The sequence below is a fragment of the Anomaloglossus baeobatrachus genome, chromosome 1, assembly GCF_048569485.1.
Source record: "Anomaloglossus baeobatrachus isolate aAnoBae1 chromosome 1, aAnoBae1.hap1, whole genome shotgun sequence".
Taxonomy (NCBI): Eukaryota; Metazoa; Chordata; class Amphibia; order Anura; family Aromobatidae; genus Anomaloglossus; species Anomaloglossus baeobatrachus.
In genome coordinates this window covers 768,090,124-768,115,608 of record NC_134353.1, presented here as the reverse complement: position 1 = coordinate 768,115,608, position 25,485 = coordinate 768,090,124, and the positions used below count along the sequence as shown (strand labels likewise).

Sequence of the window (25,485 nt, the reverse complement as noted above, 5' to 3'; positions counted from 1 at the left end):
CAACAATGCCTTTTCCAGCATGATGGTGCACCTTGCCATAAAGCAAAGGTGATCACTAAATGGCTCATGGAACAAAACAGAGATTTTGGGTCCATGGCCTGGAAACTCCCCAGATCTTAATCCCATTGAGAACTTGTGGGCAATCATCAAGAGACGGGTGGACAAACAAAAACCAACAAATTCTGCCAAAATGCAAGCATTGCTTATGCAAGAATGGACAGCTATCAGTCAGGATTTGGTCCAGAAGTTGATTGAGAGCATGCCAGGGAGAATTGCAGAGGTCCTGAAGAAGAAGGGTCAACACTGCAAATATTGACTTGCTGCATTATCTCATTCTAACTGTCAATATAACCTTTTGGTACTCATAATATGATTGCAATTATATTTCTGTATGTGATGTAAACATCAGACAAACACAATTAAAAACCAGAGGGCAACAGATCATGTGAAAATATAATTTTGGTGTCATTCTCAAAACTTTTGGCCATGACTGTACACACATATGTATACACACATGGCAGACACACATGGATACACTGAGCACATGTACACACATAGCACACATGCATGTATACATTGAACACAGACACACACACACACACACACACAGAGCTGAATACCCACATGTCCCCAGCGATGTGGTCCCCAGCACTGAGGTCTCCAGCGATGCTCCGGTTTTCAGCTCCTCAGTGGAGTGAATAATCAATGAACATAATGAGCGGAGGTCAGGAGCTGGAGGCAGCAGAGACGAAGAAAACAACAGCGCTAGATACAGGTGAATATAGAAAATCTTTTTATTTCAAAGACACGTTTTCTCCGGTACGTGTCACACTGATGTCACACGGATCACATCAGTGTACGATCTGTGTAACAGTCATGCTGCCGGAGAAAAAAACTGACATGTCTGCGTGTGTGCGTGCGAGGCCACGCTGGGTCATGAGGGGGTCAAACAGTCCTTGTGAAAACATGGCTGTGCGAGTAACAGAATAGAATAACATAGGTAGGTGTTAAAAACGGATGTCACACGTACCTGAAACACGGACGTCTGAAACCAGCCTTAGGCTGAATACACACATTGCAATTTTTTTCTGCGCAGTTTTGTCACAAAACCTGTAGGGTTTCCTGATGCCAGCAAAGTGAATGTGAAACATGAAGTCTCATTCATACTTTGTTTATTTTCTCATTGCAGATTTGGTGCAGATTTAAATCTGCAGTTTGTCAATTCTTTCAGCGTTTTTGCTGGAGATATCACCCATACTAATGAGTGGGGAAAAATCTGCACCAAAAACGCATGTAAAAACACTTAAAAAATGCGTGGCTTAGATGCACTTAGTTGCAATATGAAATGGACATTCGTATACTACTGAGTTCACATAAACAACATATTGTCTAATGCCACCAATACGTAAAAGAAAACTTGCCATAGAAAAATGCAGTATTTGCATTGTGGCATACCTACACTGCAGAGGAAAACAAACCTCTGAAAACACTTACCTTCTCTCGATATGAGCCTCCTAAATCAGTCCTTAGTATACTCAGATCCTCCATGCTCCTACCATGGTATCCTCCGTTATCTGCCCGCAGCTCCTTCACTCTCCCTTGCAAATTGCGCAGAATCTTCAGTGCACTGAAATCATGCTGCGCCACAGTGCCACCGAGCGATGGGCTGGAGGCTGACCGCAGGTGGGAGTTGTCCTTCCTTTCCTGCCATGATGAAAGTATCAATAACCTGTCACTACTAAATGGATACAAACTTGTATTCCTTCTCTTTCAGAAATAATTGATAAAGTTACCACATGTAACCTGCTTGAGAACCCTTACGCTATCAGAAATAATGCTTTACAAAGCGATGACACAAGATGGGCTCTTTGGAACACTCTTTATCCCCCTAAAAATATGCCTCTTTAAATATAATCTCTTTTTCAGTTTTAATCATTGCAGTATAGCTTTAGTTGACGTACTCTATTATGTTTTTATTTTTTTTCCAATGTCCCTCGTTTTTCCAAAATTGCCCTTTCCTCTTCTTTTCCCCTCCTTTTCTTAATATTTTCTTTTATTTTGACAAAGAAGGGAATTTTGTTTACTTACCGTAAATTCCTTTTCTTCTAGCTCCAATTGGGAGACCCAGCCAATTGGGTGTATAGCTACTGCCTCCGGAGGCCACACAAAGTATTACACTCAAAAGTGTAAACCCCTCCCCTCTGCTATACACCCTCCCGTGCATCACGGGCTCCTCAGTTTTGGTGCAAAAGCAGGAAGGAGGAAACTTATAAATTGGTCTAAGGTAAATTCAATCCGAAGGATGTTCGGAGAACTGAAACCATGACCAAGAACAATTCAATCTGAACAACATGTGTACACAAAGAATAACAGCCCGAAGGGAACAGGGGCGGGTGCTGGGTCTCCCAATTGGAGCTAGAAGAAAAGGAATTTACGGTAAGTAAACAAAATTCCCTTCTTCTTTGTCGCTCCATTGGGAGACCCAGACAATTGGGACGTCCAAAAGCAGTCCCTGGGTGGGTAAAAGAATACCTCGTAATAGAGCCGTAAAACGGCCCCTTCCTACAGGTGGGCAACCGCCGCCTGAAGGACTCGCCTACCTAAGCTGGCATCTGCAGAGCGTAGGTATGCACTAGATAGTGCTCCGTGAAAGCGTGCAGACTCAACCAGGTAGTCGCTTTACACACCTGCTGAGCCGTAGCCTGGTGCAGCAACGCCCAGGGCGCACCCACGGCTCTGGGAGAATGAGCCTTCAGCCTTGAAGGAACCGGAAGCCCAGCAGAACGGTAGGCTTCAAGAATTGGTTCCTTGATCCACCGAGCCAAGTTGACTTGGGAGCTTGCGACCCTTTACGCTGGTCAGCGACAAGGACAAGAGCGCATCCGAGTGGCGCAAGAGCGCCGTACAAGAAATGTAGAGTCTGAGTGCTCTCACCAGACCTAACAAGTGCAAATCCTTTTCACGTTGGTGAACCGGATGAGACAAAAAGAAGGTAAGAAGATATCCTGATTGAGATGAACAGAGGATACCACCTTCGGGAGAAATTCCAGAACCGAACGCAGAACCAGCTTGTCCTGGCGAAACACCAGGAAGGGGGACTTTACATGACAGCGCTGCTATGTCAGACACTCTGCGGAGTGACGTGACTGCCACTAGGAAGACCACCCTCTGCGAAAGGCGTGAAAGAGAGTATCCCTCATTGGCTCGAAGGGTGGATTCTGAAGAGCCGGTATCACCCTGTTCAGATCCCAGGGTTCTAGCCGACGCTTGTAAGGAGGGACTATGTGGCAAACCCCCTGCAGGAACGTGCGTACCTGAGGGAGTTTGGCTAGACGCTTTTGAAACACAAACACAGAAAGCGCCGAAACTTGTCCCTTAAGGGAACCGAGAGACAACCCCTTTTCCATTCCGGATTGAAGGAAGGACAGAAAGTGGGCAAGGCGAATGGCCAGAGAGTAAAACTCTGATCAGAGCACCAGGATAAGAAGATCTTCCACGTCCTGTGGTAGATCTTGGCGGACGTTGGTTTCTTGGCCTGTCTCATAGTGGCAATGACCTCTTGAGATAACCCTGAAGACGCTAGGATCCAGTACTCAATGGCTACGCAGTCAGGTTGAGGGCCGCAGAATTCAGTAATGCGTCTGCCGCCAGAGCTCTGTGATCTTGAGAACGTGCCATGAATGCCGGGACCTTGTTGTTGTGCCAGGACGCCAATAGGTCGACGTCCGGCTTCCCCCAGCGGCAACAATCTCTTGAAACACGTCCGGTCGAAGAGACCATTCCCCTGCGTCCATGCCCTGGCGACTGAGAAAGTCTGCTTCCCAGTTTTCTACACCCGGGATGTGAACTGCGGAGATGGTGGAGGCTGTGGCTTCCACCCACAGCAGAATCCGCCGGACTTGCTGGAAGGCTTGCCGACTGCTTGTGCCGCCTTGGTGGTTGATGTATGCCACCGCCGTGGCGTTGTCCGACTGAATTCGGATCTGCCCGCCTTCCAGCCATGGCTGGAACGCTATTAGGGCTAGAACACTGCCCTTATCTCCAGAACATTGATCTGGAGGGAGGACTCTGCTGAGTCCATGTACCCTGAGCCCTGTGGTGGAGGAAGACTCCCTGACAGACTCGCGTCCGCCGTGACCACAGCCCAGGATGTGTGCAGGAAGGATTTTTCCTTCGACAAGAGTGGGAAGAAGCCACCACTGAAGGGAGGCCATGGCTGCCCGAGAAGGAGCAACGTTCTTGTCGAGGGACGTCGATTTGCTGTCCCATTTGCGGAGAAAGTTCCATTAAAGTGGGCGCAGATGAATCTGCGCAAACGGAGCTGCCTCTATTGCTGCCACCAACTTCTCTAGGAAGTGCATGAGGCGCCTCAAGGGTGTGACTGGGCTCGAAGGAACGATTGCACCCCTGTCTGCAGTGAACGCTGTTTGTCCAGCGGAAGCTTCACTATCGCTGAGAGAGTATGAAACTCCATGTCGAGATATGTCAGTGATTGGGCCGGTGTCAATTTTGACCTTAGGAAAAATTGATGAACCACCCGAATCTCTGGAGAGTCTCTAGAGCAATGTTCAGTCTGTGTTGGCATGCCATCCGAGAGGGGGCCTTGACCAGCAGATTGCCTGAGAGAGTAGGACCGCTACCACCGTTGTCATGACCTTGGTGAAGGCCCGTAGGGCTGTCACCAGGCCGAAAGTTAGTGCCACGAACTGAAGGTGTTCGTTCCCTATGGCGAAGCGCAGGAAGCGCTGATATTCTGGTACAAACGGCACGTGGAGATAAGCATCCCTGATGTCGATTGATGCTAGGAAACCTCCTTGGGCCATCAAAGGTGATGGCAAGCGGAGAGATTCCATCCGGAACCGTCAGGTTCTCTGTCCGTTGAGCCGTGTGAAGTCCAGAACGGGGCGGAGTGATCCGTCCTATCTGGTACCACGAACAAGCTGGAGTAAAAAACCACGACTACGTTCTTGAAGGGGAACGAGGATCGCAACTCCTCCTGCCTTCGGAGTGTTCACCGACTGGAAACGTGCATCGGCTCGCTCGGGGGACGGAGATGCTGTGAAGCAACGAGTCGGAGGACGAGAACTGAGCTCTATCCTGTGACCGTAAGACAGAATGTCTCCTACATCGGTCTTGGACATGTGGGGACCACTCCCCTGACCTGGACCGCCATGCAGAAAAGGTTCTCTGTGCACGGCGGAGGATGAAAATACCACCGCCTGAGACGTCAAAGACGCTAATTGCGGAGCACAGGGTGACCGCATTGATCTGAGACAGAGCAGCTGAGATAGCCTGGAGTGCCCACCCCTGCAAAGGCTGGGGCAACGGACGCGCCTATGGCTTCATAGATGGATCCCATTAGGAGTTCTATCTGTCTGTCCGTGGCATTCTTGAGCGTGGACCCGCCAGCCACTGCTACTACTGATCTAGCCGCCAGTCCGAGACTGGCGGGCACCTTATGACACTGAGCCGAAACCTTAACAACGTCAGAGGGGAAGGGACAACGTGTGTTATAAGGCGTTCAGTAAAACGCTTGTCCGGGAAGGTGTGCTTCTGGACAGAATCTGTGAAGCCTTGAGAGCCACGTCCGGACAGAGTCCTGGGTTGCGACCTCCGCCCCATCCTCTAGAGGGTCCTCAAGCTGAGACCCTAGAAGTCGGGGAAGATTCCAAGCAAGGCTGCTTAGCCGGACTGGGACTGCGGTTCGTGCTGGAGTTTACCACGTAATAACTAGAGGCCACCCCAGGAACACGCTTCGTCGCAGACCGAGGGAGGCCTGGGGCGATCCCGCAGTGCCCGGGGCCTGTGTAAGGGGCCGGTCTGGACTGCAAACTCCTAGTCTCTTAGCCGACCATTTGTCCATAGCCTGAGACATGGATAGTGAAAATGACCCAGAGAGTTTCTCAGCAAAGCTGTAACTCTGTCCCTGCTGTCTGGACAGGGAACGCCGGCGAAGCTCAACCAGTGAAACTGCATTCAAACATTATATAGCCATATATACAGTGTATCACATATACAGTTCATCACTCTAGGGGGCCCAGCATCGAGAAGAAGCCCCCTGGTGTACCGACCCTGAAGCAGTATGTGCTGCTGAAAACATGGCTGTCGGCGTGTACAGTGGAGGGGGGAGCCGTGGGCGTAACCCCAAAAGTGCGGGAATCTGGTGCCCTGAGCGAAACGTGAGGGAGGCGGAGGACAGCCAAGTGTGCTCCAGCCGTCACTGCTAGCCTCCGACTGACCGTCCTGCCCTTCCCCCTGACTGGCAGGGCCAGGGACGGGAGTTTAAGGCGCTAGGCCGCAAAAGCCGGGAACTAAAGTTACAGACCGCGGCCGGCAAGCAGGCGCGGTCGGCGCGGTAGTCGCCAAGTCTGAGGCGAAGCTGCTCTCTGCACCGTCCCCAAGGGGACACTGAGTCCTTGAGGGGATCAGTTCCGTAGCGTGATTAGTGAGGGGGACGGAGGACAGCGAAGTGTGCTCCGGCCCTCACTGTCTGCGTCAGCCCGGCTGTCCCGCCCTTCCTCCTGACTGGCAGGTCCGGGGGTGGTATAATGATTGAACAGTGCCCGGGGCTGGACTGTAAGGCTTCTCTAGGAGTAGCCAAAAATCAACAGTGCGACCATACAACAAGCATATATATATATATACACTTCGGCACTCAGTGGGGCCAGCACCTCGGGTGCTGCTTACCGACCGCTCACAGCGGTTGTGTGATCACCAGAATCCGTGCCCGGGCCCCTCTGATGTTGTCTCTCCTCTCCAGCGTCAGAAGTGCTGACAGGAATGGCTGCCGGCGTTCTGTGGGGAGGAGGGGGCCGTGGGCGTGCCCTAGAAAGTGCGGGAATCTAGTGCCCCACTGTGCTGAGTGAGGGGGGAGGAGGATACAGAGTATGCTCCAGCCCTCAGTGCTGCCGTCCTGTGCAGCGTCCCGCCCTTCCCCTGACTGGCAGGCCTGTGGGCGGGAATAAGCGAAACTAGGCCGCAAAAGCCGGGGACTAAAGTTATAAGCGCGGCCGGCAAATAAGCACGGCCGGCGCGGTAGTCCCCGGCGCACTAACACACCCAGCAGTGCTGCAGTGTGTATGGCACAAGCGCTCCATGCGCGGTCCCCACGGGGACACAGAGTACCTCAGAGTAGCAGGGCCTTGTCCCTGACGATACCCGGCTCCTATCCAGCAGATTCCCCAGGGGCTGCGGAGGGAGCACGGTCCCAGTGCCTGGAGACCGATTAGGATCCCACTTCACCCAGAGCCCTTAAGGGATGGGGAAGGAAAACAGCATGTGGCTCCTGCCTATGTACCCGCAATGGGTACCTCAACCTTAACAAACACCGCCGACCAGAGTGGGGTGAGAAGGGAGCATGCTGGGGGCCCTGTTATGGGCCCTCTTTTCTTCCATCCGACCTAGTCAGCAGCTGCTGCTGACTAAGATGTGGAGCTATGCGTGGATGTCAGCCTCCTTCGCACAAAGCATAAAAACTGAGGAGCCCGTGATGCACGGGAGGGTGTATAGCAGAGGGGAGGGGTTTACACTTTTGAGTGTAATACTTTGTGTGGCCTCCGGAGGCAGTAGCTATACACCCAATTGGCTGGGTCTCCCAATGGAGCGACAAAGAAATCTTACATTTGTTTGTTTCATTTTAAATCTTCCCAAAACTAATAAAAATCATTTGATGAATAACCTGTCAATGCATAAAAGATCATCATTGTTATATATTCTGTAAATTACCGAATTATTAATTATATATATATATATATATATATATATATACATATACATATACATATACATACACACACTGCAGGGTCCACTCTGGAGCGGTTCTGGGGGCTGGTGAAGCTGCGGGAGGGAGCCTTTGATCTCCTGCTTCCCCTCATATAATATGCACTGCCGCTGTCCATCACCGTGGTGCTGAAACCGCACCTCGGCGATGGGCTGGGGGAGCGGCGCATATTAAATCTGCCTGCACCCTCCTTTGATGACACATACCCCCCTTTGTTAGATATGGCCCCCATGCTGCTGCACATAGTAAAATAAAACACTCTTTACTCACCTCCTCCAGCGCTGATCTCCCGGTGTCTCTGCTGCTGTCTGTGATCAGGCACGCAGAGATGATATCACTCTGCTGTGCCGATCACATGACTGGCGCCGAGAACCAGGAAGTGGAGGAAGCCGGAGCTCACAAGCACGGAGGGAGACACGAGGAGGGACAGCGCTGAGAAGGTAAGGAAAGAGTGTTTTATTTTACTAAAAGCAGCAGCCTGGGGGCGATATCTAACACAAGGTGATGTGTGCAAGCCACAGGGGGCCGTGTGCAGCAATAGTGGGCTGTGTGCCAGCCACAGGGGGCCGTGTGCAGGAATAGTGGGCCGTGTGCCAGCCACAGGGGGCCATGTGCAGCAATAGTGGGCCGTGTGCCAGCCACAGGGGGCTGTGTGCAGCAATAGTGGGCTGTGTGCAGCAATAGTGGGCCGTGTACCAGCCACAGTGGGCCGTATGCCAGCAATAGGGGGCAGTGTGCCAGCCACAGGGGGCCGTGTGCCAGCCACAGGGGGCTGTGTGCAGCAATAGTGGGCTGTGTGCAGCAATAGTGGGCCGTGTGCCAGCCACAGTGGGCCGTATGCCAGCAATAGGGGGCAGTGTGCCAGCCACAGGGGGCCGTGTGCCAGCCATAGGGGACATGTGGCATCACTGGGGAACGTGTGCTAGCACAAGGGGGCTATATTCAATAAAGGTGGCCAAATCCAGATTAAGGGGGCTAATTTTAGGATGGGGGGGCTATGAGGGACATATACCCTATATGATTTGTTAGACGGACACTGGCATTATAAGACGGACCCAATTTATTAAAAAATTCTCTATTCCTTCACCAAATTTGGGGGTGCGTCTTATAATCAGGTGCGTCTTATAAAGCGAAAAATACGGTATCCTTGTAAAGCCATCCTCTTCCATCGCTTCTACCGTGCTCGGGTGCTCATCGGCAAACTTACAGGCATGACTCATGTACAGAGTATAATGGAAGTTAATGGGAAACTAAAGCATTTTTACAGAAAATCTTCCAAAAAAATGCTTCCATTCTCTATTGACTTCTAATATATGCGATACACAGGAAGAGCCTGTCTGAGGGTCCGATTGCTGGTTATGAGTACTGAGCACCTGAGCATGGTAGTGCACGCTCATCACTAACAAAGACATCTAATGGGGGACACTTATCTAAAAGAGGACACTAAAAAGTGGTGTCTTTGCTCATAATAACCATGCAGGTTTATTTTACAATGGACATCTGAAACGTGAGCTGGAATGTGATTGCTTGTTATAGGGACAGCTCCACTTTGTCCTTGCACTAGGTTTGATAAGCCCTTGTGACCAATATTTGGTTGGCTAGTTGGTTGGTTGGTAATTCCACCGCAAGCAGGATCTTACCAGTGACAATCTCCGGACTGCTGAGCCAGATCTCTCTGGGTTCCTGTGACTTTCTGAGGCTTTACTCCTAGACAAACTTCTGCACAAAATACACAAAAGTTGGCAAATCAATGAATGTGATAGAAATGATAAGAAATGATATTAATACACAGAAAAGGAGCATTGTGACTTATATTGAAAAGTATTTCATATTCTAATATTTTAGGTTTTACTGCTAAAAACATCACATAAAGCAGTGTGACGGCTAGTAGTCTGTGGGGCAAAAAGTCGTTTTTACGGATATCAATGTAGTATACATACAAGTCACTGATTCCATTATCTGGTGACATTTTAGTCCTTACCAAGATGTACATAATGTCTGCCCCTTTACCTGCAGATCTTAAAAGGAGTTATCCACTCACTACTACATTTGAAGTGAGTGTTGCTGATCAGGTTGGACCCCAATTACCTGCCAAGATGTAGGTAAGGAACCGGGCATTGGCCCAATACCTGCCGATCATCCATGCCTCTCTACCGGTATTGAGGTTGGAACGTTTTCAGTTTTGCTCACCTCCAATGAGGAAGCAAGTCGTGCTAGACAATCCCTTTAATGCAATGATTAATCAGACATCATTATGTGATCTGCAGCAAAGCAGATACAAGATGTTTGCACCTACAGTTTCCAGATACAATATAACCCAGATCAGTTTACATACTGACATTGATATGATAGGTATGTGTGGCCCCATCACTAGTGTACATCCTAGGAGTGGCATATGGCACAATGCTGGCACAATCATGCGTAATCTCTGACTATTGCCACCTACTTACATGTCCGTTATGTTAGTGATGATGATGTTGGAAGATGCAATATTGGGGACATTTAGAACAGCACAGAGGCTTCCTACATGTAGCACGATTAAGCTTACATAAGTGATTTATAGCTAGATTCACGCTGCGTTTGCACCGGGCCTAATCATAAATTTGGCAGTTAATAGGTAATCAATCTGAGGGAAATCTGACAAAACTATGAAAAAGTCTATTTGACCAGAAATGAGGACTAGAAGGGTTGGATTTGGCTCAGATCTATGCATGTGTAAGTGGAAGCTATGGATGACACTACTACCTTCTTTGTTTTTTTCTGGCCTTTATAAATGCCCCCGTGCTTCCTATAAACATGCAGCAGTGTTATATGATGGTTATCTACAACTAGACCTCCACATTTCAACTATTTAACCAGTTACCTTTCTCTTAGAAAATCCACCTTGCATCTGTAGAAATAAACAGCTACTTAAATGCAAAATTCCAGAGAGGGGAAGCAACAAAGTAAAAAAACAATAAAAAAAAAATGTAATTAACAACATGCAGCGGTGTCTAGAAAACATTCAGCCTTATTTAAAAAAAGATTTGATTTTGGAAACAGCAGAAATTAAAATGGTTTGTTCTTCTTGAATCTAAATTGAGTTATTTTTTTGTCTTACCAATAGCAATTTCTACATTTTAGGTCATCAATATTAGATTAGTGGGGTGGTTGCTGATGGTGTTTGTGGAACCTCTTCGACACTGTCAAGACTTCCAATTTCCAAACGACCAATCAACTCTCTGATATGTTTGGGGGGATCCAAACTCTTCCCAGACAAACAATGTCAGAGAAGAGGCGAGCCATTCAACTATCTCGTGCACGGACACCGTAAAAGATAGGCCATGAAAAGTGAGATCCCTGAAAACCCCTTAAAAAGGACTTATTGTTTTCTATAAATCTTTTTGCCTGGTGTAAGCAAGCTGGTGTGCTGAATCTGAAATTGTTTGTATTTCGTTTATGTGTCCACCATTCCCGAGATAAAGCCCCCTATTTCCCGTATGTAAATCTAGTCTTTTTTTATCCAAGTCAGTGTGGTTATAATCTCTTCTCTATGGGCATCTTCATGAGGACCATGCCATTTTGAATACACGGAATAACTTTACATACAGGGAAGATGGATTTTATCTTGACATTGAAGTAAAAGTGATGGAGTTGCTTATAGCAGCTAATCAGGTTAGAAAGAAAGTCCAAAAATTGAGGGCGAGGTGGGTTGATTGCTCCGAGTATAACATTCTTATTTCATTTCCATAACACGTATTGTTCCATTTAGGGAAATCCTTTGTGATTTAGGCTCACGGTTATAAAGCAGGTCCTGCTGGCAACTGCAGAATGTGGGATGGGGGAATCAGCCCTATCGGAAAGTGCGATGAAGCCACATTTTCCTGTTGCTCTACATGACTTACTATAATGCAGATGGCCAATTAATTTTAATTTAAAAGTCCAATTATAGTGAACGAGCGATTTAAGGCGCACTGGTTGCTGATCACCCAACAAACATGCAAAATGCTCAGTTGTCTGGTGAAATGATCTTTTGGTTTGCTGAAAACATCATTGTTCTTTGCAGCGCATAGTCCTGTGTATACAGGACTTGTGCTGCCGAGAATAATGGCGGCCTACGTGCACTGAATACTGTTAACACAAGCAGACCGTGCTTATGGACCTGTAATAAATTATGCTGATTGGTAATAAATTATTCAATACACATAGGTGGCCATTGTTATCATTGCCGACATTATTGACATTGTTCTTGGCAGTGCGAGTCCTGTATACACAAGACTCATGCTGTCAAGAACAATGGGAGACCACTGAATTGAGTAACCTAGATCACTCAAGGCTTATTATTAAAGGAGGTCTGCCTGTGTAAACCAGCTATTAAACTGATTGGAAAATATTTACTGATCGTCTGCCTTTAATGCCGCAAAGTTGGCTAAGGCTGCTTTTACACTTGCGTTGTTTTGCATCCGTTACAGTCAGTTGTGTCACTGATGCAGCGGATACGTTGCAGATAGTGGCACAACTGATGTGACTGATGCTGCAAAACAATGATCCGTTTTGGTTTTATTTTTTTTACATTTACCGGCAGCAGACTATTGTGAACGATCAGCTGATCACCTGGCGGCTGATTGCTTTCAAAAGCCGGCGGCTGGCCGAACTGCTGACGCCCTCAAAAGCCGCCCGCCGGGACGATCAGCTGATCGTTCGGCCACCAACAGAGAGCAAATCAATGTTTCTGTGATTACAAAAAAGAAAAAAGCTGAGCATGCGCAGGGAAAAAATAAAGGATTCCGCCGCTCAAAAAACGCTACATGCTGCGTTTCCTCCGCCCGACGGTCACTGACGGCCACCGACAAAACAACTGATGTGCCACGGGGCGGATGCAACGCAAGACCATCCATTGCAATCTGCCTTTAATAGAAGCCTATGAGGAATAAACCGTTTCCTGCAATGGTTACCGTAATTCCTCAAGGCGGCGGATTGCAACGGATGCCACACAACGCAAGTGTGAAAGCAGCCTTATGTAAATACACACATCTTTTTACCAGGTGCCATATGTCACACTATGCTAATGGTGTGACATCTATGGTTTACCATAGTGGACCGGCGTCCACTACACTGACCTTGCTTCCACCACATTGACCTTGTGTCCACGAAAGCAGAGAATAGAATTGTGACATGGCGTCATATTATGCCATTAAGTAAACAACTAAGACCAAAGGAGCCATTAGAATGAAAGAATGCACAGCTAGAACAGAAATATTTGTTGTTTTGCTATTAGGGTAGCTATGCTGCGATTTTGGGCTCATTTAGACCTCCACTTTTCACATACGTTGTGGTTTTTCACAGATAGACCATATACCCAATATAGTCTTTAGGCAAACTCCATGGCTTTTTTGGAGACCATGTATCAACTAAAACTATCACTCCATGTCCGTTTTTCATTTGAAAAAATAAGGAATAACGTTTGGAACACCATTCTAAGTCTGAACTGGGTGCAAAAACCTAAAAAACATCACTATGGGGAGATAAGGTATGCACACCAGTGACTATGTAAGGGGAATACATGAACTAGCAGAAACTGCTGTGTGAATACTGACTTGAAAAATCCAATAGCTATATGTAAGAGTGAAAATGTGAAAAATGGAATCTGCATTACTGCCATGAACATATGAATCAAGAGAAATTTAGCTACTGAATTGATCAATGCAATAGAACCCTAACACTACGCCAAAGTATTTCTCTACGTTGGGGTCCCTAGCTAGTATGTGTCCTCTCATGCAGTTAAAAAACTTACCGTGTATGGGAAGCTGAGACCCAGGCTATATATGCGTATGATATGGATTGGCAATAGGTGTGGTTGGGGAGGTTTCACAAACGACTTAGAATGGTGTTCCAAACGTTATTCCTTATTTGTTAGTAGTTTTTCATTTGTGAACCCTCCCCAACCACACCTATTGCCAATCCACATCATACGCATAAATAGCCTGGGTCTCAGCTTCCCATACACGGTAAGTTTTTTAACTGCATGAGAGGACACACACAAGCTAGGGACCCCAACGTAGAGAAATACTTTGGCGTAGTGTTGGGGCTCTATTGCATTGATCAATTCAGTAGCTAAATTTCTCTTGATTCATATGTTCATGGCAGTAATGCAGATTCCATTTTTCACATATTCACTCTTGCATATAGCTATTGGATTTTTCAAGTCAGTATTCACACAGCAGTTTCTGCTATTTCATGTATTCCCCTTACATAGTCACTGGCGTTTTTCATTTGAGTCACAAATCAATATTACCCATACAAGTTTATCGGATCTTTAAAATCATGATCAGCACAACAATGGCATCAATGTGCAGTTTTTACATTACATAGTTACTTAGGTTGAAAAAAGACCTAGGTCCATCTAGTTCAACCTTCCTCCACCAGTTCTACATTTAGTCACTAAGTCATTTATAACCAACAATGTTTTGTGTACTGAGGAAATCATCCAGCCCTTTTTTAAAAGCTGTTATAGTATCTGCCATTACTACCTCTTGTGGTAGGGCATTCCACAGTCTGACTGCTCTAACTGTAAAGAACCCTTTCCTATTTAGCTGTTGGAATCGCTTTTCTTCCACTCGCAGTGAATGCCCCCTGGTCCTTAGTACTGTCTTTGGAAGAAATAAGTCATGTGCCAGTCCTTTATATTGACCACACATGTATTTATACATATAAATGAGATCTCCTCTGAGACGTCTTTTTTCTAAGCTAAACATATCTAACTTTTTCAACCTGTCATCATATGGGAGGCCTCCATTCCTTGTAATAGTCTAGTTGCCCGCCTTTGAACTGACTCTAACTTCTGAATGTCCTTTTTAAAATGTGGAGCCCAAAACTGGATCCCGTATTCCAGATGTGGCCTTATAAGTGATTTATAGAGGGGTAACAATACGTTGGGATCACGGGATCTTATTTCTCTTTTTATACACCCTAGAATCTTGTTTGCTTTTGCAGTTGCTGCTTGACATTGAGTGCTGCTGCTCAGCTTATTTGTAATGAGAATACCCAAGTCCTTCTCCTTTTCTGTAGTCCCGAGTTTACTTCCATTTAATGTATACGCAGCTATAGGATTACTCCGTCCTAGGTGCATTACTTTACATTTATCAACATTAAATCTCATTTGCCAAGTATCTGCCCATTCTGACATCTTATCCAGATCATTTTGTAATATTTTACTATCCAGGTCAGTTTTTAATATCCTACATATACATTTAATATCCTACACAGTTCGTGTACTGTCTGTGAGTAATTTGACTGTAAGTCACTGCAGACTTTCCTGAGCACAAGCAAGATTCTCTGATTGCAGCACCAAGAGTGGGCAAGTGTGTGACCACGAGTATGTGATACACATGCTCATACTCCCAACGCACTTCCGATTAGACATGTGCACCCTTGCTCAATACTAATGAATTGAGCAATCCGTGCACGGCTAGTTGGAATATGGCTGAAAATATGCATATAGCATATTTGCGGTCACATGACTGCAAGGTCTTGCTGCCACTACCGGAGAATCCTAACCTCGCATGTCGGGGACATAGAGTGACTGCAGACTTTTGTGCCAAAGCTGGACATCCTCTTTAAAGGGAACCGGTCATCAGAAATTTAGCTTGAAACCTAAACGTTTCCCCCTCTGCAGCTCCTGGGCTGCATTCTAGCAATGTTCCTGTTGTTTATATGCCCCCTTTCTGACCAAAATAAAAAGACTTTATAAAGTGGTACCATTTTGTATTGAAATCTTGATAATGGTACACGGGGGAGGTCTCTCTGGTGGCCGTTAGTCTGCCTCCTGTTGCTTTAGGCCGTCCCCCATCGCTCCATTCCATACTTCAGGACGCCGCCCACTGCGCCCGAGGTGCCGCGCACACGAGGACCGCTGGTCACGTGTGTCGCAGGCACGAGATTATGGGCGGAGCTGTGATTGCATCGCAAGTGCCCGCCCATCATCTCGTGCCCGCCCTTTCCCCTCTGCCTCCAGCGTTCTGCGCTAGCCAGATGACCCGACGTCACCTCTCGTAACCGGTAGTTTCCTGCTCCGCTCTTCCCATCTATTTCCTGCTGCAGGGTAAGATGGGAAAGAGGTGACGTTGGGTCATCTGGCCAGCGCTTGCGCAGAACGCTGGTGGCAGAGGGGAGATGGTGGCCTCGAGATGATGGGCGGGCACTTGCGATGCAATCTCAGCGCCGCCCATAACCTCGTGCCTGCGCACACGTGACCAGCGGTCCTCGCGTGCGCAGCTCCTCGGGCGCAGTGGGCGGCATCCTGAGATATGAAATGGAGCGATGGGGGACGGCCTAAAGCGACAGGAGGCAGACTAACGGCCACCAGAGAGCCCGCCCCCGTGTACCATTATCAAGATTTCAATACAAAATGGTACCACTTTATAAAGTCTTTATTTTGGTCAGAAAGGGGGCACATAAACAACAGGAACATTGCTAGAATGCAGCCCAGGAACTGCAGAGGGGGAAACGTTTAGGTTTCAAGCTAAATTTCTGATGACAGGTTCCTTTCACATTGCAATAGAAAGGGGGAAGAGTTGTCCTTAATTTTGTTTTATCAATGAAAATCAATGATAGTTAAGACTAAAGCATTGACCAGACACTGATGAAAATTGGATGCAAAACATTCACATTCGGACCCTTTTTTGTGTATATAAAAGTTCATATACATCGGCATGAGGCTTTACAGAAACCCCACAAGCGTACAAAATAATCGGTTCAAGTCTCATTCAAAAAGTGGAAAGATTTTTTTCGTACTTGTCATCCGTGTGCTGTCAGTATGCAAATTGTTTTTTTGCACATCAGCTATTAATCTTTCTAGGAGAATTTACAGTTTACCATTTTGCAGAATTGCAATGTATCTGTAAAACTGGATGCCATAATGATGGTCCGTATGGTGCAATATTTTTATCATGCTAAATACATACAAGAAAAAAACGCCGGTATGCACTGCTTCATTGAATAACATTGATTATAGTCATTATCATTCTAGTCATTTGAAAAACTCAATTAGGCTCAAAAATACTTCTTATAGGATAAATAATCCGGAAGAAAAATAATGACTTCAAAAAGATGTAACTTGTAATAAAATAGAAATTTTTTATTATTCAAATTTTTTTTTATTAACAATTAAATTAAAAAACACAATAAATACAATAAAATAATGGAGCCTCCAATGCAAAAAAGTACACACAAAAAGAGACACCTCCCGGCACTAAACCATTAGCATCTAAATTCCTGTAATACTAATAGCGCGAATGCTAAAATAAATAAGTGAATCCCAACTGCAACAGCTCACCTCTAAAGCCCGACGCGCATTTCATACATGTGACTTTCTCAGGGGGTGTGGCAGGAGGCGTCTCTGGTGGGTTTATTATATTCACTATACTATGGATGTATTGACACCCTAGCTACCCATATAATACTTGGAATCACTAGCAGAAAATTGTGTATAGCTGTTGTGTTGCCATTTTTAGGAGTGCTTTTACGGTGCATTTCTCTGCCTCTTTTTGTGTGTACTTTTTGCATTGGAGGCTCCATTATTTTATTGTATTTATTAAGTGTTTTTTAATTTAATTGTTAATACATTTTTTCTTTTTAAATAATAAAAAATTACTATTTTATTACACGTTACATTTTCTTGAAGTCATTATTTTTCTTCCGGATTAATTATCCTATAGGAACTATTGAATAACATTGGTCTGAGTGCAATCCATTTTTTTATCGGATTTCACTTGTCCTATGTATAAGCTTGTGTGTGTAAACCCTAAAGCCCGCTTTACACGCTACAATAAATCTTACAATGTGTCGGCGGGGTCACGTCATAAGTGACGCACATCCGGTATCGTAAGGTACATTGTAGTGTGTGACAGCTACGTGCGATTGAACGTTAAACCGTTCATTGCATACACGTCGTTGAATCCTGACGAATTGCACGTCGGGTTGTTCAATATTCCCGAGGCAGCACACATCACAGTGTGTGACACCCCGGGAACATTGAACAGATCTTACCTGCCTCCCACGGCTCCAGCCGGCAATGAGGAAGGAAAGAGGTGGGCGGGATGTTTACGTCCCGCTCATCTCCGCCCCTCCGCTTCTATTGGCCGGCTGCCGCATGACGTCGATGTGACGCCGAACGTCCCTCCCACTCCAGGAAGTGGACGTTCGCCGCCCACATCAAGGTCGTATGGACATGTAAGTACGTGTGACGGGGGTTACTCGTTTGTGCGGCACGTTCAACAAATTAAACGTGCCACACATACGATGGGGGCGTTGCAAATCGCATACGATATCGTATGCGAAATTGCAACGTGTAAAGCAGGCTTAAGACTTTCTATGTTCTAAATTGATGATTCTAAAATTTGTCAATTAATTGTGATCATTCCTATAAATTCTAGGTATCCCTGAACAATAGCATGTGGGTGACTTACTTTTCAAGCTCTGCATTAAGTTCCTCTTCAAATTTTCGAGCGAGTTTAGTGGCAGTCTCCTCTTTCCATTTGACCATGTTCCTCTGGATGGCCCTCAGCTCATTGTCCTTCTCTCTCAGCTGCTGCCGCAGTGACTGGTTCTCTCCTCCATTGGACTCTCTGAGCTGGTCCCGCTGCAGGTTTGTGATCTCCTCAATGTGTTCCTGACGGGAAGACATCAGAGATTATATTTAATTTGATTATGAACAAGCTGTAAAGAAATAATACATCTAACAGTAAGTCTGACGTTTGACTCTGAATGAGTGATACCTACCTGTATGAGTCTGTCTTTCAAAATTTCCAGAGCTTTCTCCTTCTCCAGCTGAAGCTGTTCTTTTAGTTGCTGTAACTCACGTTCCTGGTTAATAAGTAAAGTAATTTTTGAGCACAAGTTCTATTTTAACAAATGGCAAAAATACAAAATGTCTAAAGTCAAAAAAGCCTTGGTGCCCAATTCATTAAGGCTGTTTGTGTAAGCCAGTCTTAATGAAGGAACCCTCTAGAAAGATTGGTACAATTCAATAAGAGGCAAACACTTCTTAATGAATTAATTGCGTCGTACAACCACTATGCATACACTATACAACCAAATGTTACTACAGTCAGGGGCTGGAGAACTTGTAATGTGTTAACATATACCCAACTCCATTCCACCAATGGTGTTGGAGTTGACCGGGACTGGTGTAAAACACCAAAGGTTGTAACATTGTAAGGTGTTTCATGCCAGATAATTGTCAAAAATATCTTAATGAATTGGACCCATAGTCGGCAATTATCTCTCATCAGCAGAGATTGGTCGCGATTGGTGAAGACTCCTGGAAAAAAAGTAAGGTACGCGCCCTCTCCGGCAGCAGACTCAAATATGGTATGGCTAACGACCTAGAGATCAACATTACATAATTAGTTGTAAGCCTATATGGTGTTAATATCAACAGGACACGGCAACAATCTTCTTGTGCCTAGGGCAGTCCCACGATTCCCCCAAATGTTGGGGAGCACAATCCTTTGTTCAGATGAGAAAAAGTAGGATTTTTGTGTATTCACCGTAAAATCTCTTTCTCTGAGTCTTCATTGGGGGACACAGGACCATGGGTTATGCTGCTGTCACTAGGAGGCTGACACTAAGTAAACATAAAAAGTTAGCTCCTCCCTAGCAGTATACACCCCGAGCCGGAGGCGGGCTCAGATCAGTTTGGTGCACAAGCAGTAGGAGAAGTACCAGAATCACCATACATAAAACAAGTTGTAACTAAAACAATGCAGCCGTGCGAACAAGAGGTCTATGAACATAAGACCGCTGAAAATAGCAGGCAAATGCAATTAAACAACCAAAAAACCAAGCAGGGTGGGTGCTGTGTCCCCCAATGAAGACTCAGAGAAAGAGATTTTACGGTGAGTACACAAAAATCCTACTTTCTCTATCGTTTCATTGGGGGACACAGGACCATGGGACGTCCAAAAGCAGTCCCTGGGTGGGAATACCGAAGCCCGCAGATAGGAAGAAAACAACAACCTCCCTCGGCGGACTTGTACTATAATTGAATGCTGTCACCCTATTACAGGTGTGCAACTGCTGCCTGCAAGACCTTTCTCCCAAAACTAGCATCTGCCGATGCTTGGGTGTGAACCTGGTAGAACCTAGTAAAGATGTGCAGGCTAGACCAGGTGGCGGCCTTGCAGACCTGGTCGGCCGACGCCTGATGCCTAATCGCCCAAGAGGCTCCCACTGCACGGGTAGAGTGCGCCCTTACCCCCCGCGGCGGAGACTTGTCCCGAATCCGATAGGCCTCTGATATGGTGGAACGGATCCATCTGGCAATTGTGGCTTTGGATGCCGACTCACCCCTCTTGGGACCAGAAGGGAGGACAAACAGACCATCCGACTTACGGAACGGCGCGGTTCTGGAGACATAAATTCTAAGGGCGCGCACCAGGTCCAGGGTGTGCAAGGACCTCTCCAAGCTGTGAGAGGGGCCAGGACAGAAGGACGGAAGAACGATCTCTTCGTTAAGATGGAACGGGGAGACCACCTTTGGGAGAAAGGCGGGATCTGGCCGAAGAACCACTTTGTCCTGGTGAAAAATCAACAAGGGGGCATGACAAGAGAGAGCTGCCAGCTCTGACGTCCTGCGAATAGAAGTGATGGCAACGAGGAACACCACCTTCCAAGACAGGTGAGAAAGGGAAGAATCCCGCAAGGGCTCGAATGGGGGGCCCTGAAGCGACCCTAGGACTAGATTAAGGTCCCATTGCTCTAGAGGCCGACGGTACGGCGGGGCCAGGTGGGCCACTCCCTGGATGAAGGTCTTAACCTGTGGACGAGAGGCCAGTGGCTTCTGAAACAGGATTGACAACGCCGATACCTGGCCCTTTAGTGTTGCGAGCGAGAGACCCGCATCTAGGCCTGACTGCAAGAATGCCAATAGGGAAGGAAGGGAGAAGGCGAGAGGAGAAGAAATACTATGCTCTTCACACCACCTGAAGAAAACCTTCCACGTGCGGTAGTATATTCTTGATGAAGATGGCTTCCTGGCCCTAATCATTGTCTGTATCACCCTTGAAGAAAAACCAGCCTTAGCTAGAACCCAGGATTCAATGGCCAGGCCGTCAAATTTAGGACCTGTGAGTTCTGATGGAAAAGAGGTCCCTGCTGCAGGAGATCTGGACGGTCTGGAAGACGCCACGGAGCGTCTGCGAGGAGCTGAGTGAGTTCCGCGAACCATGCTCGCCTGGGCCAGTCCGGAGCCACTAGGATGACCGGTATTCCTTCTGCCTTGATCTTCTTGAGGACCCTCGGGATCAGAGGGAGCGGAGGGAAGATGTACGGGAGACTGAACTGGCTCCATGACAGGGTGAGGGCGTCGACTCCTAAAGCCAAGCGGTCGCGGCACCGCGCTACAAATTGCGGAACCTGACAGTTGAACCGGGAGGCCATTAGGTCCACATCCGGAACTCCCCATCTGTCGCAGATCTGGTTGAAGACTTCCCGGTTGAGGGACCATTCTCCGGAGGCGAGGCCTTCCCTGCTGAGGAAGTCCGCCGCCCAATTGTCCACGCCTGGGATGTGTACCGCTGAGATCAGGGAGTGATGACACTCGGCCCAGTACAAAATCTTCTTGACTTCTCGCATTGCCCCGACACTTCTTGTGCCGCCTTGGTGGTTGATGTACGCCACCGCCGTCGCATTGTCCGACTGGATCCTGACCGGGCAACCCTGTACTAGGTGCCGAAACTGCTGCAAGGCTAGCCGGATGGCTCTTATCTCCAAAATGTTGATCTGGAGACAACTCTCCCGCGGTGTCCATCGGCCCTGCGCTGTGTGATGCCGAAACACTGCTCCCCAGTCCTGGAGACTGGCGTCGGTGGTCACTTCACTATCTTCCAGTGGAGCGGGAGGAAAGACCTTCCTGACGCGAGGTTGCGATGATTGAGCCACCAACGGAGGGAGTGGCGGGTCTCCGGCGAAAGATGAAACCTGCGGTCCAGAGAAAAGGGAGATCTGTCCCACTTCTTCAGCAAGGCCAGCTGGAGGGGCCGGAGGTGGAACTGTGCAAAGGGTACCGCTTCCATCGCCGCCACCATACGACCGAGGACTCGCATGCCGAACCTGATGGAAACTTGGCGCTGACGTCGGAGAGCGCGGAGGCCTCGTTGCAGGGAGGACATCTTCTCCTGTGTGAGGAAAACTCGCCCTTGGGTGGTATCGAATACCATGCCTAAAAAGGTGATCCGACGGGCCGGGGTCAGAGAGGACTTCTTCCGATTGATCAGCCACCCTAACCGTGAAAGGGTGTCGATCGTGACCTGAACCCCAAGACGACAGTCCTCGAAAGAAGAACCCTTTATCAACATATCGTCCAAGTACGGGATGACCATAACACCCCTGGAATGTAGAACGGACATGGCAGCCGCCATGATCTTCGTAAAGACTCTGGGGGCGGATGCGAGGCCGAAGGGAAGAGCCGTGAACTGGAAGTGATCTTCCGCTATCGCAAAGCGGAGGAACTGTTGGTGAGAGGTGGCTATCGGGACGTGGAGATAGGCGTCTTGAATATCCAGCGATGCCAGGAATTCGCCAACCTCCATGGACGCGATGATGGACCGGAGTGACTCCATTCGAAACGGCCGAGGCCTCACCGACCTGTTTAGAAGCTTTAGGTCGAGGACGGGACGGACAGAGCCGTCCTTCTTGTGGACCACGAAAAGGTTGGAATAGAACCCCTTGAAACGTTCTGCGGGAGGGACTGGTACCACGACTCCGGCTCGGAGGAGGGAGTCTATGGAGTGAAAGAACGCGCGAGCCCGCGCGGGAGACTCGGGAGGGCGAGATAGGAAAAAACGTCTCGGTGGCTTTGCTTCGAATTCTATTTTGTAGCCTGATGTGATGATCTCTCTGACCCAGGCATCGGCGGTCAGGGGGATCCACACATGCTGGAAACGAGACAGACGCCCTCCCAAGAGTCTGGCGCTGTTGCGCGCCGACCGCGAGTCACTTGGAGGAACGTCGGCGGTAACCGGAAGAGGATTTCGTGGACTGGCGGCGACGTGAACGCCAGGCGGGATTGGTCTTGAATGACGGGGTCCTCCTGTCTCTCGGAGGAGAGCGGCTTTTTCGCGGCTGGGGAGTGGAGTTGAAGTTGCGAAAGGGCCGGAACGGAGCGGTGGGGCGCCGATTCTGGAAGCGCTTGGGGCGCAATTGGGGGAGAGATGTACTCTTTCCTCTCGTTGCATCGGAGATCAACTGGTCCAGCTTATCTCCGAAGAGACGTTCCCCTAGGAAGGACAGGGAAGTTAGTGACTTCTTAGAGGCCGCAGCCGCGTTCCAGGACCGGAGCCAGAGGGCTCGACGGATGGCCACATTGTTGCTGGCGGCCTGGGCCGCGCAATTTGCAGACGCCAGGGCTGCATTGAGCAGGTACTCACCTGCGAGGGAAATCTGCGAGGCGATGGGAACCAGGTCCGGATTGGCAGGAATGGCGCGGAGACCGCAGCGTAGCGTGTCCGCCCAGGACATCAGAGCCTTCGCAACCCAAACCGAGGCAAAGGCCGGAGAGAGGGATGTGCCCGCTGCCTCGAAGGCGGAACGGGCCAACCTGTCAATAGTACGGTCCGTAGGGTCCTTGAGAGACGTACCGTTAGTGAGTGGAAGGACTGTGTGAGAAGATAGGCGGGAGATTGGGGGGTCGACCACAGGGGAGCCTGCCCAATCCTTTCGAAGACCCTCAGGAAAGGGATAATGCAAATCAATGGACTTACCGCTGGTAAATACCTTGTCCGGCTGTTGCCTGTGGCTGCGCAGTAACCCAGCGAATTCTGGATGTCCGCTGAATGCGCTCTGGGCCCGCTTCACCCGCTTAAACGAGACCTGGGTGCTCTGGGAGGAGACGGGGTCCACCTGTACCTTTAGGGTCTGGTTTACTGCTTCTATCAGGCTATTCACCATTCGCCGAATATCAGCCGCCTGTTCTGAGTCCAGCAGGGGTGCTGCATCGGAATCATCATCGGAGCAATCAGAAGACTCCCTGGAGGACTGACGGTCTGGACCTGGGGATGAAGGTGAAACCTGGGAAGAGGCTGAAGACGAGACCTGGCGGGTCCGCTTCTGAGCAGCAGAGGAGGTCCCTGCAACGGGGCTCACCTGCTCCGGAGGCGATTTATGTCGGGTCTGCGGGAATCTGGGCGAGCGACGGCAGCAGGCGCAGTGCTTGCGCGATGGTCCGAGAAGCCTCAGAGAGGGAATCTACGGACTGGGACAGGGACGCTAGCCAGTCGGGGGGGGGCGGGATGCAGGGCCCTGCAGCATATGGCGCTGTGGCATCTGCGGTATCAGAAGCGTCGGCCGCGGAGTCCTGCGGAGGCTGCGCGTCTGTAGAACAGACGGAGCATAGTGGGGCGTCCTGGCCCTGGGAAAATTTGGACTTGCAGGAGAAGCATGCAAAAAATAAGGCAAAGGGGGCCTGCTTGGATTGGGTGGGCTTAGCTTTAGGCATGGTGAAAACAAGTACTCTCCCTGGTGGCTGCTAGGAAGGAGACAGGAGAGGGTTAACTCGTCCCTAAACTCAGAGAACGCTACCTAGTGAGGGCTACTCCTTAGGAGCAGAGCTTACCCAGGTCCTGTGTGCTGCCCACCAGTCCAGAAGAGGGAGTCCAGGAGTGAGCTGGCCAGAAGAGTCAGAACGCCGGCGCGCTGCAGCCTCAGGGGACCAGAGACAGGCTAAAATGGCGAGGGGATGCTGGAGGAGGCTGGGGGAGGAGCAGCATTCCGGCGCGAAAAACCGGAGGATCCACAGCCCCCACCATCAGCCAGGAGGCAGAGCAGTGGGAGGATACAGGGGGAGACGACCGGCGGCCAATAGCGCTGCAGCGGGGGCGTGGCTAGGACGCAGGAGCGACTAGGCCGAGACCGGGGGGCTAAATTTATGGAGAGGGCCGGGGGAAAGTGCAGGAGAGGTCGGTCCTACCTGTAATCGGCGGCGCCGGCCCAGCGACGGATGCGGTGCAGGCAGGGCGCCCTGCCCCTGCCTGTGTACAGTGCTACTCGTCCAGGAAGACTCCGGGGGAGAGCGTGCTGAGGCAGGGTAGTGGACATCATGATGGGGGTAGCAGCCCCCTTGCAGGAGAAGGCAGCGTGACAGGGCCCCATCGATTACACACGCTGCGGAAGTTCCATCCCTGCTGTACTCCCCTGTACGCCCTTTGGGGTGATACCGCAGGGCGAATCAGGGTTGCCCACAACAACCTGCCCACACGCGCACCCCCGGGAGTGGTACCACGGGGATGGACGGGGGAGAGGGCCCGAAATCTCAAGCCCCTGCGACCCTGGGGAGTGGTACCCACAGGGCTGCGGAGGATGAGTGAAGCGAATACCTGCAGAGAAAAAGAAGACAGGTATGAGAGCGATGAGCGGCGCCGAAATAAAAGAAAAAAGCGCAAAAACATACATGGCTGAGGGGGGCCGAGACGGCCCACATCAGCCTCCTACAACACTAAGCTAAAATTGATCTGAGCCCGCCTCCGGCTCGGGGTGTATACTGCTAGGGAGGAGCTAACTTTTTATGTTTACTTAGTGTCAGCCTCCTAGTGACAGCAGCATAACCCATGGTCCTGTGTCCCCCAATGAAACGATAGAGAAAGAGAATTTTGTTACTTACGGTAAATTCTTTTTCTTATAGTTCCGTATTGGGAGACCCAGACCATGGGTGTTTAGCTTCTGCCTCCGGA

The 25,485-nt window shown here is 48.8% G+C and overlaps 1 protein-coding gene across 1 annotated transcript in view; it reads right to left on the bottom strand.

Annotated features, from left to right (window-relative positions):
- Positions 1-25,485, bottom strand: part of LOC142251937 (uncharacterized) — a 196,233-nt gene that overhangs the window by 8,906 nt on the left and 161,842 nt on the right. The window contains exons 22-26 of the mRNA XM_075324984.1: positions 18,539-18,622; positions 18,226-18,428; positions 10,644-10,670; positions 9,421-9,499; positions 1,495-1,704 (exon numbers count right to left, since the gene is read on the bottom strand). Of these exons, the coding sequence (XP_075181099.1) occupies positions 1,495-1,704; positions 9,421-9,499; positions 10,644-10,670; positions 18,226-18,428; positions 18,539-18,622 (603 nt within the window). The remainder of the gene's footprint in view (positions 1-1,494; positions 1,705-9,420; positions 9,500-10,643; positions 10,671-18,225; positions 18,429-18,538; positions 18,623-25,485) is intronic.